General features: G+C 38.7%; 1 protein-coding gene across 1 annotated transcript; it reads right to left on the minus strand.

The window, feature by feature from the left end:
• Positions 1 to 710: 710 nt before the first annotated feature.
• LOC135471494 (uncharacterized) lies at positions 711 to 20,953 on the minus strand. Its single transcript, XM_064750750.1, is given in 13 exon segments — positions 711 to 2,802; positions 3,123 to 3,217; positions 3,615 to 3,716; positions 6,021 to 6,140; positions 8,125 to 8,144; positions 8,147 to 8,167; positions 8,444 to 8,507; positions 8,796 to 8,868; positions 9,323 to 9,406; positions 10,298 to 10,349; positions 11,595 to 11,743; positions 12,432 to 12,537; positions 19,298 to 20,953. Coding segments are annotated over 13 exon segments (2,703 nt in total). The 5' UTR covers positions 20,946 to 20,953; the 3' UTR covers positions 711 to 2,633.
• Between the last annotated feature and the right edge of the window lie 358 nt (positions 20,954 to 21,311).

The raw sequence follows: 21,311 nt of genomic DNA on the forward strand, positions 1-21,311 counted from the left end.
ACCAACTTGAAAATATGGATTTTGTGTAAAGTATAGCATCCTAGAGACAAGAGATATATGGTGTCATTGAGGTTTTTGTACCAGACTGTCAACTGATCGCAAATGAGCCAATCCTTAACACACTCTGGCATGTTAACACACTCGGGACAACAATCACACAGCAAATCTAATAAACAACAAAAGTAACCGTGATTTACAATCTGAAACCTGTGCTTTTCAGCCCTTGTAAAGCAAAGCAAACGCCCACCCCACCCTCTCGGTCCCCACCCTCACTCCATGAATTTCTCTCCCCTACCCCTCAATGCAAACACAATTTTATCACAATATTTTGGTTTATAGATAAAATTCATGTTAATCTACAGAACTCCCAATAACTTGAATTATACAATATTATTTCATAGAAAAATACAGCTTGTCTGTAAAAATAACTTTGGCAAACTTGGGACAAGTATAGAATGAATAGGAAAAAACGAAAAGCCTGATACTGGATGAAAGCCTCTTGATAAACAAGGTAACAGTTTTTTTCCAATTATCTGACATGGTAAAATCCCCAAACCATTGTCAATAACTTGAAATGTGCACCTGTAGGATCAGCTAGTCCAGGATTTGACTACATTTATATTTAATCAGTGAAAACTTTTTCATATTAGCTTCTTCCAGGTGAAAAAAAAAAAAATATATATATATATAAAAAAAAATTATGAGAGGCTTACTGTGTAAATATTCCCAGGGCCCAGTTGTTCAATGGTGTGTATTAGCTTATACTGGTATTAAGTCATATCATATATTTACGATCTAAACAAAACCTAGTAACCAATGCAGCTGTGCCAAGATGAAATGGAACAGTAGTAGATTTAGTTTGTATTTAATATACTGTTACTGGTACACAATTTTTTACTGGCCAAGTACAAAACTGAAGACTTGGTGTAAAGTTAAATCTGATATGAAATCTTAAGACAGTTTGAACAACCAGGCCCATGAGTATATCTGCCGCTGCACTGTACATGTTCATAGCAATTCAAAAATCACCAAAAACTTAAGAACAAAGCTGGTTATTGCTACTGGTACATTCAAATTGCTCTCCAACTGATACAAGGCGACGCTAACAAGCATGCTTAACAATTTTTGAGTCACATGATGCCGACACAAGCAGTGACAACGATCTGTAACTTTCAGAGAATTAAATGGAATATATATTCACAAAGCTTCAATTTTTCGTGAACTGATAATTTTTATTTTTTTGCAGTGCATACTTTTTTTCCCTTACCAGTTTAATGCTAGTGAAACTTCAGCCACATGTCCCTCAGTGGCATACCAATAGCTCACCACTAGCCCACAACAAGCACACCTTCAGTAGGTTTTTGACATTCCACTACCAGTGCATAAACCTTCACTTATCCAGAATGTGAATCTGCTGCTTTGCAGAAATCATGTTATATTAAGAGGAGACTTACGAGCATCATGATACTCGTCCAACATTAAAAAAAAAACAAAAAAAAAACACAATGGCAATATAGATTTCATTGGTAACTCAAAATGCTGGTATATTTGACATTGTGTGTACATTACATGCATGAAGATGGTTGGGCTTTCACACCAGCATGAACAGGACCCACTGGTGAAATTATGATATAGCCAACTGACCTTAAAAGTACAGATATGTGTGTTTGGGAGCATAATTAGTTACAAAAGTATGTGACTTTTTCAAGTAGCAATGTTTAAAAATATTTCCCACACAGAATGTTTCAACTGATCATACAAAAGTTCAAGTTTGACAGAGATGGACTGGTACTCCAGAAATTCTGTTGAAGTCAAGTTTATCAATTTCAAAGTTTTTGTCACAAAACTCTACATATTTGAAATGTTAATGGTCCCCTGTGCGAGTCAAAATTGTAATCAGAACGCTACCTGTAAGTACTGACAAGGTTCATGTCCCTTGAAAGTTTTTAACTAGAGGTCATTGTAAAGCTTAAATAACATACACAATAATCTCCTGAAAACATTCAGGAAGCTGTGTTATAGATGGGTGATTCATAATTTACACAAAAGCATTCAACACCAATGTGGGAATAGAAAAAAAGGAAAAAAAAAAAAAAAGAAACTGAGCTTGGTCTATTCTGCAAGTCCAAATTTCACTGCTATTTGTTTGACAAAGAACAGTGAAAACAGACAGACTTATTGTGTTTAGAAAACAGTCACTTCTAACGGCTGAAAAAAAACCCCCCAAAAAAACAACATACCAAAAACAAACTCCAAAACAACAACAAAAGAACGACCGACACTTACTAAGGCTAAGTGAAATTGGCAGCTGCAATCCCGAAATCAGGGCAATTGCATGTGAAGACATAATGAAGGCACAGCTTTCTTATCATCAGATGCGCTGCACAAAACGCTTTGGCGCTAGCTGCTGTGGAAAGACCATGCCATAAGCTGTGTGCCAATTCAATTGTGAATCAACTCTGACCGTGACAAATTCCCAAAGCGGCACGGATGTTAAGCGTAATGTGAAAGCATCCTGTCTCACCAGGACCTGTACATCTGACATTCACACTGAGGCATCATTGCAGAGCACATGACATAGTTCAGGCTACGACCACAGACTAGAGCCCGAAAACATTGCTGACAGTGAAGGACTAGTGCTTCTTCTTCTTCCTCTTGCGTCTTGCGTTGCCGTCCTTGCTGTTCCAGCCAGTCTGTCCTGACCCCCCGTGTTTCTGTTGCCCCCAGGGGGAATTCTCCCCACCCTCAGAACCCATTGCACGATGGACTAGGTGGTTGATGAACTCTTCCAGATTATTCTCCCTGAAGACATGACACAATGAAAACCATTACAAACAAACAGTGGAGACTTCAAATGATCTCAACATTCAGTTGATTTTGTGTCTTGGATGTATTTATTTTTTTTCCACTTGATTGGCATTTTACACCATACTCAAGAACATTTCTCTTATAAGAATACAACAACAGCCAGCATAATAGTGGAAAGAAACTGGACAGAGCCTGGAGGGAACGAACAACCCTTTCCAAGCCTACTGGCAGGCCTTCCCACAGGCGACTGCAGGAGAAGGGAAATGAACAAATCTAATTCAAACCTGAATAAGATATACAACGTATAAGCTTACCCTGGTCGTCCGTGTTGATGTCCCCAGTTTCCCTCAGTGGCAATTCTGTAGAACACGTGATGAGCATTGGCTTGCATATGTTTGAAAAATTCTCTCTGAAAAATTACAATGAGGAAAATGAATGAGAAAGACACAAAAATCTATACAATCCGAGAGACATGTAAGGGTAAATTTTGTGTCAAATAGAAAGAATGCTTACTTTCCTCAGAAAACAAGACAATTCTGACTCCGTGAATGTCTTTTTATGCCCAATGGCAAGCATATGTCTCTTAAATCAAATCTGTTCTTGGCATATTGTATATGTTGACGGATGATTAAAATATGTAATTACAAGGAAATTACACAAGAAACCGTCCAGCTTGGACCTGAATTCCTATTGCCTCAGATCTCTGTAACTAAGAAAATTTAGAAAATCACACTGACTGGCAGTGAAAACACTTTTTTTTTTTTTTTACAGTCGATGTGAGACACAAACTAGCGTAGGTAACTTACCCGACAAGCTACCCATTCAGTAATGTCAAAAACTTTCCCTTCCATACATGCATAGTAGTGCCATTTGAATCCTAACATTGAAGTTTCTGCCCAGATGTCACCCTGTGAATAACAAATTAAGGTAATTGTTACTACAGAATTGTACATGACACAAACTTTTGAACAGAACTGTTGCATGTTTTTGCATGTTCCCTTTCACTGGATTTACTTTGTATCACCAACTTAATGCATGCAACTAATCAAACAAGGTATATAATTTATATGTCTCCCAAGGATAAACACCAATGCAAATCCTTTGTGTCAGGCCAGATTCAATTCTCATATGTAGTGCTGCTTAACTGAAACTCCATGTCAAAGACACCCAACATGACATCCAGTCACACTATGCTGATCAGGTATTCAGTCCCAATATTACAAATTAAAATTCCACAACTTATCAGCCTATCTGGAATTGGAATTATTTATTTATTCATTTATTTGACTGGTGTTTTAAGAACATTTCACTTATATGACAGCAGCCAGCCTTATGGTAAGAGGAAACTGGGCACAGCCAGAGAGAAACCCATGACCATCTGCAGGCTGCTGTCAGATCTTCCCACATATAAACGAAGAGGAAGTCAGCTTAAGCTGGACACCGACTTACTCGCTGGCACTCTCACCACCTTGGTACAGAATCTGAACTGAGTTAAAATTTAGTTTACCAACCAAGGCAAATTTTACGTACTACTGTCACTGTATACTGCTGATCCGTGTTCGGTCAACATTTAGACCCTTATGCTTATACGTAATTATATTGCAGATTTGCCAATTTAAAAAACTTAGGATGGTATTCTCTGTCTCTAAGAGACTTGAAATGCACAAGTAAACAGGAATAACTGCTCAGTTATTACAATGGGAGAATCAACGAGCTACACAAAAAGCGTCCAAATCGCAGTAGAATGTTGTTTTCTTCTGTGACATTGCAGTGTTTGTATATAACAGGTGTTTTATGACCCCACATACACCTGTTATTGTCATGTAATAAAGGAATGAAGAATAGACATCATACATGTAGCTTTGGCTAAGAGCCAAACATTAGGTGGGAAGGAGTTATGCAAGTTCCAAAATTGGTTAAATTCTTTGTAGAGTAATTCTTCAACATTTTCAGATGTTTGCAAGGTGCTTATTCAAGCATATTCTGAAGGTATTACTATGTGCTCACTCATAAAATTATACTTTTTATTAAGCCGTGAATCTGACCAATCCAACCAAAGTAATTTGGTCTCTCTGCACTGACAGTTGTTCTTTCATTGCGAAGGTTGTACTATACCTCAAATTGTGTAAATGTAGGTTTTATAACAGAAACCACATCTGAAGTATATTTTATACACAACAAAACAAAATGAATTACGTCTGACATCTTTATTATAGTTGAATAATTTGGCATGGACATACACATGAGCCGACATGCAAAACTGAAAAGGTAACAATGTGAACTCACAACCTGCATAAAATGATCATGACATGAAAAATGAATATAAGTGCATGTCCTATCAGTGATTTCTGGTAGGTCCACCTCCTAGTGAGAGTAAGAGTTTGTGAACAACTTTGTTCGGCGGTCCATGTTAGTAAATGACTTGTGAACAGCGCGTTCACATGTTAGTATAGGACAGCGGTCCCTACTCTTGCTTGTGAACAGAGTTTGTGAACAACTTTGTTCGGCAGTCCATGTTAGTAAATGACTTGTGAACAGCGCGTTCGCATGTTAGTATAGGACAGCGGTCCCTACTCTTGCTTGTGAACAGCGGTTCACTTATGTTAGTGGTTGTGAAGAAAGGTTCACTTGTAATATGCTATTACTTGGTCCATGTTATTGCTCAGACAGAGGTCTACAATCATACACTGGGAACAGCGTGTTCACACTATTGTGTATCGATGTGTAACACTGATAAAAATTTCTTCCTTGTAAAAAATACTGATTAAACCATATTTGGTGAAATATTAACTCCCGAAACTAAGTTCTGAAATACTCATCAAGTGAAGGCACTAAGAGGATGGAGGAGGGTTTGCTCAATGCAGTAGACAAGTTGGATCCTAACATGCAGACTGCAACTGGCTAACTGGCTGAGTTGTTTGGATAAAAATGCTTAATAAATAAGTAAAGGACAACGTGCAGTTTATCCTGGATTTATCACATTTTTTCACCAGCAATCACACAAATGCGCCTCCAGTTATATAAACGGTGAGAACTTAGGCTTGGATACTACTTCTGCTGCCTTAGCCCCCCAATACTTTATATGGTTCTGCCACTCCTCATACTGACTACTGTATATGAAAAGATTTGCTACAGGACTTGAGAGACATGTACCTTTTGCATAAAATAGGCATTTTCTATAGCGTGCAAGACGCGCTCCAGCTGATACTAACCTCTTTGGCCGAGTGACTCTGACAACATCTATCACAGAATCGCGCACTGTACCAGGCACGGTCAACCGGCAGCCGTCTATGCTTTCCTCCACAGTTGTCACACCGCATCATGTTAGCTGCCTGCAGACACAATGTATTCATTTATTTATCTGATTGACATTAATTGTGGATGGTTTTAACCTTCTACATATTTCTAAATATTTCCTTTCTTTACATACCTTCTCTTTCCTGTCCATGTTTCAACCACTGCAATTTTCGGACACACTTCCACACTCCTCACAGTGAGGGTGCCATATCATACTGTTACAAATGTCCCTTGTTAATACTGTGTGAGGCATAGGGCGACTCCATGCCTCCAATGTGCTGAGGCCACTGAAGTATCATGTCGAAGACACCTGGCATGACACCCCACCCAGTCACATTATACTGACAACAGGCCAAGCAGTCCTGTTTTCATGCTCTAACTGCTCAGTGTTGAGCGCCAAGCAAGGCAGCAGCAATTACCATTTTTAAAGTCTTTGGTACAACCCAACATGGGTCTGATCCTGAATCCCCGACTTCGAGGCAGAAACGAAGCGATCACACTGACCTTTATCACGTATAAAATAACAAACATTATTATGTGCATGACACAGATTTTCACACTCTACATCACCAAAAGTTCAGCATTTTCCAAGATACATTTTTAGCTTGATTCTGATTCATTCATCCACCTCACAGGGCCAAATAAGAGTTTTTTGTGTACTTTGATTAATGTCTCATCTGAAAAACTTCAGTTCTGACATCTGAAATATCAAGTTTAAGGACCTTTATCTGATTCTGAAAGTGCACTTTCATATCCTGAACTTTAGGTGAAATTCAGTATGTGCTGTTTTGGTGGAAGTGAAATGAGCTTGAACAAATTTCATGAAGACAATATGAACACCTGTACAACCACTGTTGACGGCTAATTGCCATTATCACCTTTACAACAATTGTTGACAGCTTACTGCCATTATCACCTTTACAACCACTGTTGACAGCTTATTGCCATTATCACCTTTACAACCACTGTTGACAGCTTATTGCCATTATCACCTTTACCTGTTGACAGCTTATTGCCATTATCACCTTTATAACCACTGTTGTCGTCTTATTTCCATTATAACCTTTACAACCACAGTTGACAGCTTATTGCCATTATAACCTTTGCAACCGCTGTTGACAGCTTATTGCCATTATCACCTTTGCAACCGATGTTGACAGCTTACTGCCATTATCATCTTTACAACCACTGCTGACGACTTACCTGCCATTATCAAAAGCTTCTGACAGCAGTGAAAGAGCAGATGAACCACTCTTAACCGCTCAGACCATGAACCAACTCCTTGCACTGGTCACGGTCTGTTATGTAACTGAAAGACAAACTTAGATTTGGTGGCAACACTATCGAAGAGCTCACCTGTAGGAGACACATTAATGGCCAAACTTCAATTCATTACATGAGGTACTAAACTTATGGTAATTAATATGCACACAGCGATCATCACAACTATTGATCATCCCCTCATGTTAGTGTGCTCTTCATGAATGCAAAACCTAAGCTCAATACATGGAGTATTTTTTTAAAAAGCACCACCCTAACAGTTACTTAAACATTGCTTCCCCTGTTATTGGATGCTCAAGCAAGAAGTATGATGTAAGCCATGTTTATACTTTGTATAGTAAAGCCAAAAGTGCTATCAATATAATGATGTACTGTCACTGGAAACTCCCTGACTGAAATACTTCTCCGTATGTCCTTCATGGCCTTTTAAAAGAATCATTCTGATTGGCTGGTATGAGAGATAGGCCAGTCCAGGTTATGCCTTTCCTAAGAAAAAATTTTACATAGGGCAGATTTATTTAAGCATGACGAAAGGTCTAGGATTTAACCCAGGAAACCCTGTCTCCACTGCCAGCCAATCAGTGCTGATCTTGTAACCCTTTAAATGGAGGAAACCATTGATGACCTACTTAACAAGTCACCATGATGATCTGATCATATCAGAAACTAAGTCTAATCCTTTAATTTTCAAGGAATAATTTTTCATGTAATAAAGGTTGGACAAGGGGTACAACAAACCTCTTGAATCTTTTCCTGGAGTTTGTCAGCAGATCAGCAAACTCTTGTCTGCAAGAGAAAATAGAAACAAACGCATCAATATTTGCCATATGAAAACATACATTCGCTTGTATGGCTTTAACTAGAACTGATTTATTTATGTGAATATTCTTTCAAATGACTCTGAATTGTTATAAGAAGGCCCTAAAGAAACTTAAAAATCTCTATTACTGATTTATTAACTGAGTTTTAGCTTTCAAGCCTTTCCTCTCCTGACCATGGAAAAACAATGTTTACGGAGAAAAAAAGATGTACCACATACCACATGTAAGACTTCAACTTACCATAGCAGTTTCAGCGTCATGAGCTTCGTGGACTTGACTGTTATACTGTCTTCTCTTATCCTATTTTAATGCAAAGACAGATTATGCAAAGACAGGTTATGTACTTCGTCTCTTCAGCAATTCACAGAGTCATAATTTTCAAGTCTCTATTATACTACTAAAACAACTATTTAGTTAAAGAGGTGTGTTCCTGAAATTTGAGTTTTTTAATACTTTGACTTACAGTTCGTTTACTTGCTTCAGTTTACTTATAAACAGTAATTCTGTTACTATTGACTAATGGAAAACATTACTTCCTCTCTTCCTTCAATCAATAAGTCAAGTGAGGTGATGTTTTGTCATGTTAGCTTACGGTTCTCCGATCAGTTCAAAAGCATGTCCTAAAATCTTAAAGGCCTCTTCAGCACCAGGTGTTGATTCTAAGTAAGAAGGGAGAAAATCTTAGATAATACATGGAAAACAACAAATTGCAAAGTCTCAAACACATAATATACATCAATATAATCCTACAGTATGGCAAGTTAACATTCGACTTTTACGCAATATCCCTCCCAACCATTGGCGAGGGAGGGTAGAAACATTTCTAGACAAAAAAATATCCTAGGTGCCATCAGATGTTATGTCTCAGTGAGTGAGAATAAAGGGCCAATAGGCTCCTGAAATATTGAAAATCTAGGTAGTGCAGAAAAAATTTAGCAGAATTAACACGACCATACATCTCCAATAACAGATACTAACTCGCGTTTAATGTCGCACTGAAGGATATTTAACTATAATACAACAACAGGTTTAGGCTCTTCCCAAACTACCAATATTCTATCTGCTCGGCCACTACTGACTGTTTTTATATTCACAAAAAAAATACATATAATACCTTATCTGGGTGAACAAGAACAGCTTGCCGTTTATAGTACTTCTTTATTTCATCTTCGGTAGCTTCATAATGTAAACCTAAAATACTGGAAACCAAAACATGATTAGTGATGTGAATGATGGTAGAGCTAAGGAAGCTTAGAACTCTTGGGTTGACTCCGCCAAAGCCATTTCTGATTTATCAAATTAAACACTAGTCAAAATGTATAGTTATCTAAAACTTTGACAGATTTGTTTAAAAACAACATTTATGGGATGGGGGTAAGAAGATTACCTCTCAGATCGTATTCCAAATTCAGGTCAGTAATGGCTTTGTGGAGTCGAGTTTCTAACAAACCACCTCTGATTTTGCGAACTTTTTTGCATTATAACCTGCTTTGAGTGAGTGAGTGAGAGCATGGGGTTTAACGTGCTCAACAATTTTTCAGTCATATGACAACGAAGGAATTCTTAGGGTGTATGTAATGTACCTCCTTGATGCAGGATGGATTTCCACTGCTCTTTTATCTGTTGCTGCTTCACTAAGATGACTTACAGGAGGCAAGTAAGCTGCCCCGCTCGAGCCATTATACTGATACAAGTCAACCAGTCGTTACACTATCCCCTTCATGCTGAACGCCAAGCGAGGAAGTTACAACTTCGACTTTTAAAGTCTTGGGTGTGACTCGACCCAGGATTGATCCTGGATCTACCGCTCCTGAAGCGGACACTCTAACAACTGTGCTATCCAGGCCGGTAAACATGCTTTGAAGGGGAAGAACAACTTCTTTGTAAACTGAATGAACATTCTTCATTACATACAAACATTCTTATTACTGATACATTAGTTATTTGAAAGTCCTGATGTCATCCTGATAGGAAGAGCTGCAAGGTAGGTGTTTATATGGAGGTGTATGAGCAATCAGAATTAACAGGCAAAATTACTTTGTATCATTGAAAACATATCCATCATTGATTCTCTCTTGTTAACTTCTTACCTGTACGGATCTTTCCCCTTACATGCCAAAAGCCTCTGCATAGCTTCATCCCCTGAAATGGCAAGCAAACAACAGATTTAAATATCATCACAGTTAATATTATGGTGTATGTAGGCTTCCTGACAACCTGCCCCTGACAGCCATGAAGATTTAAATTTCCACAAGGAACATTTCAACATTTTTGTGGAAATTTCAACATTTCAATATTCAATTTAATTTTATACATTTTGTTTAGCTACTTGGTTGGTGTTTTAAACAGTACTCAAAAATATTTCACTCATATGGCAACTGGCACTGTGGTGGGCAGAAACCACACCGAGTCCAGGGGAACCCATGACCAACTGCAGGTTCCTGAAGACCTTCCCACATATGGCCGGAGAGGAACTCGTCATGAGCTGGGCTATACATTATGTGTGAAAGCTGTAGTTTGCAGCAAATCCAGCTTGTCCCCTGATAGAGGGCTTGTTTGACTACTATACGGCATTCAGGTGTGGCCAGGGAGAATCGGGTGTGGTCACTAGCCGGCACAGGTCGTGCTCTGCTTGCACATGTTATCCCGTCGTGCGATTCTGCGTTTCTGCGTAACAAAGCCAAAGTGGTGCGTATTTGTTCTTTGTTTTTGTATGGTGGTAGTGTTTGCGTACGTTTCATGTTCCATTAATTTAGAGAAAATACTCAAAACAATTGTTTTTGTCATGTGTCCACGTGGTACTTTGTTCAGTGTAATGTCTTTGTGTTGTAGTTTTACGGAGCAACGATATTAAAGGCTTCTGTAGCAGAAACGTTGGCGTTTGTTCCTCTTTCCGACTCGGCGGTCGAACCCAACGAAACGGAACGGGCCGCTGTAACATTACGTCACACTGATAAAATCTACACCTGACAGCTCTTAAGTCACAGCACGGAATACACACTCTGAGCTAATGGATTCACTTCTAAAAAAAATTTTAAAAATTCTTAAACACTGATCAAATTCAGGAAATTTTAGAAGTAATTTCAATATTTCCGCAGGCCTTATTCAATTGTTGCCACAGCAACAGTATACACACCATTATAAACACTTCTATTAAAAACTGAACAAATCAAATCCAGCTCTTACATTAGGAGTTGCTTCAGCAAGGTTTGACACATGTACACATAAAAATGTTTAGGCCATTACAATAGTTAAATGTTTCCTCCACCTATAAACCGGAACATCATTACACAAGAGAAATGCTCTTGAGCACAGTGTACACCTCAAATCAATGAATAAAGTAAAAAACAAGGCTGAATAGTCTAGTACAGGTGAGACCGCACTTACCTGTTGTAGGTAATGTAATGTTTTCCTCCAGTCCCAGTTTCTGCCTTGAGTCCCCAGACTTACTACCTTCAAGTCCAAACAGCTTTCTCTGCACTAATTCCCTTGTCCAATTCACCAATTTTGCAACCAATACGGACAAACTAGAAACACTAAAAGACACATAACAGCTTACTTACGGTTGATCTCTCACGGGACATACTCCTGTTGACCAGTATATTTTACATATTACAAACAAACAATATTACCACATACTAATAAATGCAAATAAAAAGGCATTTACAGTATTAATTTTCTTCTTCTGAATATCAGTTCTTAACCACTGTTCCATACACCTCTTTACACAGTCCTCAATCTGCTACATTACTGAAATTCTTCAACCTTTTTGGTCAATCCCACCAATATAGTTTTGTCTGCCATTTCAAATATCAGTTGTTTTTTCACATGCGAAAAAGGTTGAGGAATTAGGGTAGATGCCATCAAAATGGAATATTACAAAGTTCTGATAATTATTTTTTTTTGGTAACAATTTCTAGATATAACAAAAAATGACTTACTTAATGTAGAAAAGCAGATAATGATAATGTAACGTTACTTACAATCAGGATATTTTCCCTCAGTATTTATGTACATGTACATTTAAGCATCAACAGCTAGTCTATTATGTTCTAATACATGTAATCACCAACACTGGACACTATCTAATTTACATGGATTTAAATATTAAAACCAGGCTTACTAAAGTACATAAATATGTACATGCATTTATTTCTTTCAAAGCGTAACATTTTCTTGAGATGATATGAGTCATGTCATAAGGGAAGTAGGGTGAAAACTTACACGAACGCTACAAGCGTAATCAGCAGGACAACAATGGTGACCAGAAATGACCAAGACTGATGGCACAACCAGCGTGCTTTCTCCTGACCGTACGTCAACCATTCATCTGAAAATACATCATGGGAGGCAACTCTTTTAAACAAGGGTAAACAATATTCAGACAACTGTTAGTCCTAGGAGAATGTGACATGTTTAAGCTATTCTGTATGGTAAGAATAAAGAGGAATTCCTCCAAAAAGAGGGCAAATCTCATGCCTGCATAGCGTGGGTGAAACAAAATGGCAACCCCATGTTGAAGCATAGGGAAAAATGCCCATATTTTCTACCAGAAAACCAGAAAATTCAAACAAAGGCATTTTCCTATGCTCCAACATTTCCTATGCACACGGTCAGTAGCTTTCGGGTGTCTTACAGAGTGTATATTTATACAATGTATGTCCATTGCTTATCACTGTATCCTAGATGGGGCTCTTTTGGCTTTCGCGTTACCTTCATATGTCCTAGTCAATTTTCGATCCATAAATGTAAGACATGTTTTTCAAAATAACTACATGTATACAACTTGCAAACTTATTCACAGATTTACTAAGTTCAACAGGATGACACCCATTCACTCATGCAGCGCTCACTTTTTGTGATTAAAAAAAAACCATTTAAAACAGAAATATAACATAAAAAATGTGTATTCCACAAAGCTTCAGTGTTCTTTTGGTATTCCACTAACCTTGTCACTTGATGTGTGACAGTTTACCATATTAGTACTTATTTCTTGGATAGGAGTTTTTTCACACTTAACAATATTTCACTTATACGAAGGCAGCCAGCATTATGGCGAGAGGAACCCTACATATGTAAGACAAGCATCAATTCCCTTACTGTCACCTCATAAGGGATCCACATCTACTTTTACTTGATGTACATGCATTAAAGTACTGGCTCGGACTGGTATTCAACACTGTAAGTCTTACACCATCACAAAACATACTGTAATAATGTATATACTATATACACTTAGAATACATTACGTCTAACAAAACTGCTTTAAGTGTGGCTGTGTAGCCTACCTTTAGTCTCCATCATAAACCTATGAATAGGGAAAATAAAACTAAATCTATGAATACGGAAAGTGAAACTAAAGTGCCTTAAATATTAATCTGGGACAACTCAAAATGAATACATGTGCCACATGTAATCAACTTTCATGTAACTTCAGCTTCTGCCATAGATATCACTGGGCATTACGAATACTTTACAAAAAATTATTGATAGAAAAAAAGGTCAAATTTGGTTTACCACACTTACAATTCACATTCAATCTGTCATTGTTTTTACAAGAGAACAGTGCTAGAATCTTTGTGCTGCCTCATTTTCATGTTATCTCACCGGGCAAACATTTTGGACCAGTTATGGATTTTCCCCTTCCTTTTATCATTTTAATTGTGATTTTTTCGGGAAATACAGGCCCAAGGCAATTAGTTGGGAACCAAATGCGACTCGTTTTTATATTTTGCTGAACCAACTCAAAAACTTCTGAATTTCTTTCCGCAATATGTCCGGCCCCTTTGAAGGTAAATTTGTGCTTCAGTTATTCAAATATGGCTTCAATACACAGGTGACTGGTTATTGTTATTACACTTCCTCGCCTTTCAGCATAACAAGGCAAAGTTTATCACCACACCTCTACAGCACAGAAAAGTGACCCACATACAGGGTTATCATAACCTGTCTAAGTAAACCTCACCTTGATAACAAATGACACATAATATTGATAATCGTTACCACAACATACACCTTGGGTTGACAACAGTTGCATAATGCAGGACAACACATCTGTACCAATGCTATACAGGTAGATACGTGTAATGTTACTCTGAACGGCTTAAAGGTTGTTGGTTGAACACTGATCGAATGATGTGTGTGCATGACCAGGTAGACCATACTTTAAAAGCTAGTGCATAATGAACAGAGAACAGGGACAACATCAATCTCCATATCCATCACTATACATCGTATTGTTCATGTTTTCTTGTGTTAGTCACTTGCATAAAACATCTAAGACCAAGACCAATGAATGATCACATAACTAGTACAACTACATATACTCCAAGAAGCAAAAATAAGATTAGGCAGAGATCTTGTGCAGAAAACCACAGGGGTTCTCAGCACAGTGGTGGTGTTGGGGGGAGGGGTAGGTGAGGGGACACTATACATGTACGTGCAATACATACATGTATATTAGTAGTACTTATCAGGATTTGAACTTTCAACTCAAGGGATAGTGGACTTTGGTCATTAGTCAATAATATGCCCTGCGAGGGAGAGTCCTGAACATCATATGGCCCAGAGGAATGATGCCTTTACTGTTACAGTACAGCTAAGGAAAAGCAGACTATCACATGAACCGCTTTATCGTAGCCATCTCTAGTATGCAGAAAAACAACACTCAGGGCTTTACTTCTGAGAGAAATCAGACTCTCGTCATCACTCGTGTAAAACCAAAATTATGTGACTGGATTCTCGTCAAAAAGTCACACCGAGACTCGTATTAAATTTTTTGGTACAAAACAAAACATATTGTTAAAAGCCCCAAATTAGGTTACATTTAAAGGCATTAAAGACTTCAGAGCAACTGCTTTATGGAAATGTACTAAAATCCGTTCTGATTTTGGTAAAAAAAGAAAAGAAAAAAAAAAAACCCAATAAAGGCCTGAATAAGATATGAATGATGTTTTAGAAACACCCCACCTTCTAGGTGCTGCATCTGAGCTACAACATGAGCAGGGTAAGACAACCCCTCTGTCACAAGTAAGGCACACCTCTGGGTCACACATACAGTGTATCAGGAGTCCCTGGGGAAGTGGGAGGGGGGTGGGGGCACCAGCTTCCCTGTGTCAGATTGGGTTGACAACATATTGCACATTAGCACACATGGAGATAACACTGCATCTGAGCTACCCCAGGAAGTTATTTCTACCATTACAACATATGCATGAACAAAGCCACAGTGTGTAAGTTGAATGCACCCATGTATATATGAGTGACCCTGCAATGCATTTACAATAAATATCAATGTACATATACACAGCTCACCTTGAATGACAACACTTTATGAATGTACAGGAGTTAACAACCCCTTACCTCTATAAAAAGATTAGTCATTTGCTGTACCTTTAGGGTAATGGGTATTATTGTTTTCGATTTTCACCTACAGTGAGTGTACTTTTCATGGCTTTTTTTCTAGACTAATAAAACCAAACCTCTTGTGATACATTGGAGTTAAGATATGAAACCTTTATGTCTGAAATGGTTTGACTCATTAAAATCACATCATTAATATTAACACACTGACTGATGGGACATGAAGACATTATCCCTTCAACATAATATGACGGATGTATAAAAATCAAACCAAAAATCAGTCATCTTCAAGCTATTATTCCTACATACATGTAATATTACATCTGATATATGGCCAATTGTGCTGAAGTTTGTGATGAAAACGTGCCTACCTTTGGCAAGCCTTTGAGGTGAGAGGTTTGAGGTTTTGGTTGTCGACATTTACAGGTGTACTGAACGCTGACCTAACTAATGAGCCTTGCAGCTCTTACTCTCTAACATGTCTAACAGCCAGTCCTGATTTCTCACCTTGCATGACTGGCACCTCCTGTCTGTGAATATCCAACCCTACCCGCATGATCAGGCTATAGGCAGGATAGGAGAGCATGTTTACTACTGTACATGTGTGTACCAGTGCTCTAGAATTTCCAGTTTTTTTAGTTCATGCTCTGGTGTGTGGTATAGGTTGTGTCATTATGGAAATATGACACATGGCCCAATGACAGTGAACAGCACTGATATCTATGAAATATAACAGTTTGTCATTCAGGTCAAAATACAATGCGCAAATCTACCAACAGGAAGAGTGTATTTCTTTATTTCTTCAAACTTTAGCATGTCAACCTGTTCTTCTTTCGAGCATATCACGAGGCAATTTCTCTTCTAGATGAAAAAAAATCTACATTTTATGTGACCGTGCAATTCAACTCGCCAAACATAAATAACTGCCACAATCTAAACATTAATGAAGATAAATTTGTTTCAAAGTTGCCATTAAACATGTTGGGCTCGATTAAGAGGCGTGCTCATGGATAAAAAGCAGGCAAAAAATTGGACACAGCATGTCAATATTGATATGACCTGCCAAAAAAAAATAAAAATAGCAAACTTCATTTTCTATAAATGTCTTATGCAGTGGTGTTTCAAAAAACAATTTTCAACAGAATAGCTTTGCGAATAAAATGTAATCATGGAACATTTCAAAAAGGTGTTGTTGACTAGTATGTTTAATGACTATTGTACAACAACAACAAGGATCATTAGGAAGCTTCTATCAAATTGAGAGATTATGAGATGTTCACAAAGGATTCCAAGGACATTGTCTTGAAAGTTAAGATTTCTCTGTCCTCAAAATATGTGGCACAGTTACTAATATGTCTAGAATTTCCAGAATGTCTTGGTATTGGGCACTGCCAAAAATGACGAAGTGAATACGGACTCTTGAGTGTGACAACACATCCCAATAGTAATCCTCAGAAAAAACCTGATATTTTAAAAACGCCTGGAAAATCTGTATCAATGGAGACACTTTTTGACCAATTCCTCAGTAAACTAAGACCCAAAGAATATGGCCAAACCCTCAAATGCTGTATCTCGCTACCCTGCACCAAATATCAACTATTCTTCAATAACATAACTGTATGATATACATGCATATCCTGTCACGATCGTATTTCTATGGAAAATCATGAGGGACAGAGAATCATGCCACAGTAAGTTGTCTCGTGTATTTGAAACATTTGATTTGGGGGATAGTAGACACTTTCCTGGGGTGAAGTTAGCGATGTCAAAAGGAGGCCAACAATGGCCGCGGAGGGAAAAGTAGAGCCTAAGTTTTGATGTCTATCTTTGAGTTTCTTTCTAACAACGTAGGCCAACGGCAAAACAATATGTGGATTTTACCAGGAATGCATGTGGGAGCACTCAGAATATAACATTAATGGAGCACTGCAAGCACTTCATCTCACCCACCGCCAGGTCAAAGCATATTGATGCGATAGTGAATTGTGCTACCCCAATTCGGGCTCTCCCCCAGCAAAGTTGTTTCACTACTATCACCGTTGATGTCACCACAGCAGGCTACTTAATTTGCAGACTGCCTGCTGGGCCTTATGAAAACTGTAGTTTACAGCCATATGCAAGTCCCAAAAATAAAGCCGAGAAGTGTTTTATGTATTTCTTGTACATGTTAGACCACATCATGTACTCCCTGTTAAGAAATATATACCAAGTGTTTCATACACCCTTTAAGTATACTCAAAGTGACATACAGAATATTTAATGTTTGACAGAACATATGATCTAACCAAAAGTATCTCACATACTGAAAGTAACCTGTCAGTTCAGTTACAAATAACATGTATAAGCAACTTACATGAAACATGTACCAAAGGACTAATCCGATGCACAGATGGAAAGAAATCAATCTGACGGACCAAAAATATAAACCAACGCCAAACGTTTCAAATACGGCCAAGAGATTCTTGATTGTCCTAATAATAAATCAGACCTTTATCTTTCTTTTTAAGCATGTATGTGATTATCACACCCCTTGCAAAAGATCAGAAGCATGATTAGCACACATAAATTCTTTCTCTTCAGACTTTTGATTTTGTCAGGTGTGCCTCACTAGCTCACAGAGACTTTGTCTCGGGAGTGCGTTTGGTGCGGAAGTGTGACAGCGCTACTCAAATCTACCTGCTAAATCTGCAAAACCTTTAAGGATGATTCTAGTTTTCGAACTTGACATAATACAAAGGAGACAATACTATTTAGCAGTAACTGCAAATAAACCAATGAGTATCAAAGTAAGTATTTAACATGCAAAACTTATCCCGTATCAAGATTATTTTCAAGCTCTGCAGATACACAAAATAAACCTCTCGACAACATTGTGGGAGCACCTATTGTGGGAAAAACATTGGCCTATGAGAATCAAGGAAATTGTTAAATGTGCAACTGTTAAGCACAGATTCGGCTGGTTTTTAAACTGGATCAGAGATTCCACAAAGCAAAACTATACATTTTTTTATATTAAAATAAGATAATATTTGAAGCAGTTAAGCCACTGAAATCTCAACAACTAATAGAAATTAGTCTTAATCTTAAGCTAAAGTTTTGTGCATCATTAAATATGCAAAATATACCTGATATATGCACAATCATATTGGTTTTCAAACTTTGGGTTTTACAAAGGAATTAACGATATGAGAATCAAAGAAATGAATGAACATATAAAGCTTACATGTATACAATGATCAGACCAATTGTCAGAGGTTATACAAGATTCTGTGCAAGAAACAGTACATAAATCAAACAAACTTTAAAAGAGCAGTTCTTGTATAGAAAACCACAAATATGTATGTATGTATGCTTGGGGTCTTTATGTCATTAACAATTTTTCAGCACATGACGAGGAGGGGCATTATTTCTTTGTACTTATAATTTGTTTTCTTGTAGCAGAGTGAATCCATTCTGCCAAGGTGCTGCCGCTCTGAAGCATTGTGCTGAAGACACCAGATATGACACCCCAACCAGTCACAATATACTGACACCGGGCCAACCAAGCCTATTTCCTTGTTCTAACCTCTCAGTGCTAAGCGCCAAGTGAGACTGACGACAAATAAGAATCATGGAATTGATTAAAAATGCAAAATTTGTGCACGTATCAGGGTAGCTTTCAAATATGATCTAAGGTCTCCTATACTCTATGTAGCCTCAGAAAAAGACTTTTTGGCTGGTAAACTCACCAATGAGTTCCTGGTCTATGTTGTGTCCTCTGCTTGGACTGTCCTGTGTACTGGCACGATGACCTGCAGGCTGACCACTAGGCGACGATGAAGATGAGGCAGGCCCATCTGAATTGGCATTATGAGACTTCAGCTTACCAGACTGTCGGCTGTAAACACCTTTAGACTTGTCATATTTGTTGAAATGCTTTCCATGGCACGATGGTTCATCTTTAATACTTTTCCCCACACTACTTTCGTGTTCTTTTTTAGCAGAGCAACCACTGTTACTGCTTTTCCTGGTGTCCCTCAGGTCATTGTTTATGTAGTCCGATGTTCGCTTGTTCACATTAGTCGATGACTTCGGGGCATAGCTTAGTTTTCCATTATTAAGAACTGTTGTACTCCCTCCCACTTGACTAGAATTCAACCCAGATGAGCTTTTCTTTGAACCGCTGCTAGGTCTACTTTGGAAGATTCGCTTTGGATCAAAAAATGGGGTGGCTGGTCCTTTTACACTGCCTTCTGCTGAGCAGCTGACATTGGTTGTTCTTGCAGGGGAGGTAGTCTGACATGACTTACCTCCCTTGTTTTTGGAGTCCTGAACACTGTTTTCAGTTGTTGACAAAGGACTGGACGGGTGCTCCTGAGACGTCATTTTAGAGGTCATGACAGGTGAGCCAGTAGAACCAGTGTGTGACTTTAAATCATCCCCAGCACTAGCCCCACTGCTAACACTACTAGTGCTCTCCTGACGCGTCAGCTGAATCAGACTCTCAGCACTGCTGGTTTTTTCGTGCAGGCTCCCGCTACAGCTGCTAGAGTTCTTCCTCATTACAGTCGGGTCCTCAAACTGATCTAGTCCGTACTTAGAATCTGGATGGACGGGTAGACTTGGGGCTTCAGGCCTACCAGTTTTCCCCTTTGAATGGTAATGCTTAGAGAATGACTTTTTCACCTGTCTGGGAGGTTTTATTATGAAATCAGGCTTCCTTTTCCCGCAGTCAGCATCAGCTTTCCCTGATTGTGATAGCTTAGCTCTAGAAGAGCGGATAACCTCACTGTAGCTGGGTTTATTAGCCGAGTCTTTGTCAGAGACCTGGCTGTAACCTACGTTCTCTAGGGTGCCAAAAGGGCTGTACGGAGAGAAATTATTCCAGTCTTCTATGGGCATAGAGTAGATGTCATATCCTTGCTGGCTTGAATCTGCCAACTCAGAAACATGAGTGAAGTCCTTCTCTTCAGTATAATGTCGCGGGCTGAAACCATTATGAGCTGTATAGCTAGGACTGAGAGGTCTAACAGGGGGAGATAACTCTGAGCTTAATGGACTAACAGGGGGAGAGAATTCCTGGGCACTCCCCTTTAAGTAATCCTCATATGATGGAGGCAGAAAGGTTGGTGCGCCTCTAGGACTGAACTCCACCCCAGGCGGACTGATGCACTGAGGTGGTGGTGGCGGGGTGGTTAGGCTGGAGAAATCTTGCCACACAAAACTTGGTGATTCTCGCGGAGGTTTCCCATCCCCTTCCGGGAACAGGGTGAAGGCATCAAACTCACTGGGGTCTGTCAACCTACCCAGGCTCTCCGTTAGGTGCCGGTTGTACCCCGCCAGATCAGACGAGCCAGGAAAGTATGGCTTTCTGGTGGGGCCTGGGGACTCTGCCATAGTTCCACCATATCTGCAAGGGAAAGATCAGAGCACTGTGAACATCCATGACATATCATCACTATCACAGATCTACCCTATTTCACCAAATTTAGCATTCTTCAAGTGATATTTATTTATTTCTTTATTTGATTGGTGTTTTACGCTGTACTCCAGAATATTTCACTTATAAATCGGGCAGAGCCTGGGGGAAACCCAGGTTGTCGGCAGATTCTCCCAACACGCTGGAGTGCTAACCAAGTTTTGGCTTCAAAAGTATAAGTTTAAGGCCTTTGTGGTTATAAAATTTCCTGTGCACATACATGTGTATGTTATATTAGTCCCCCCTCCACTCTGTTTAGATGCTCTTTTGTTTCTTTTATCTCA

Source organism: Liolophura sinensis, chromosome 7, assembly GCF_032854445.1.
Source record: "Liolophura sinensis isolate JHLJ2023 chromosome 7, CUHK_Ljap_v2, whole genome shotgun sequence".
Taxonomy (NCBI): Eukaryota; Metazoa; Mollusca; class Polyplacophora; order Chitonida; family Chitonidae; genus Liolophura; species Liolophura sinensis.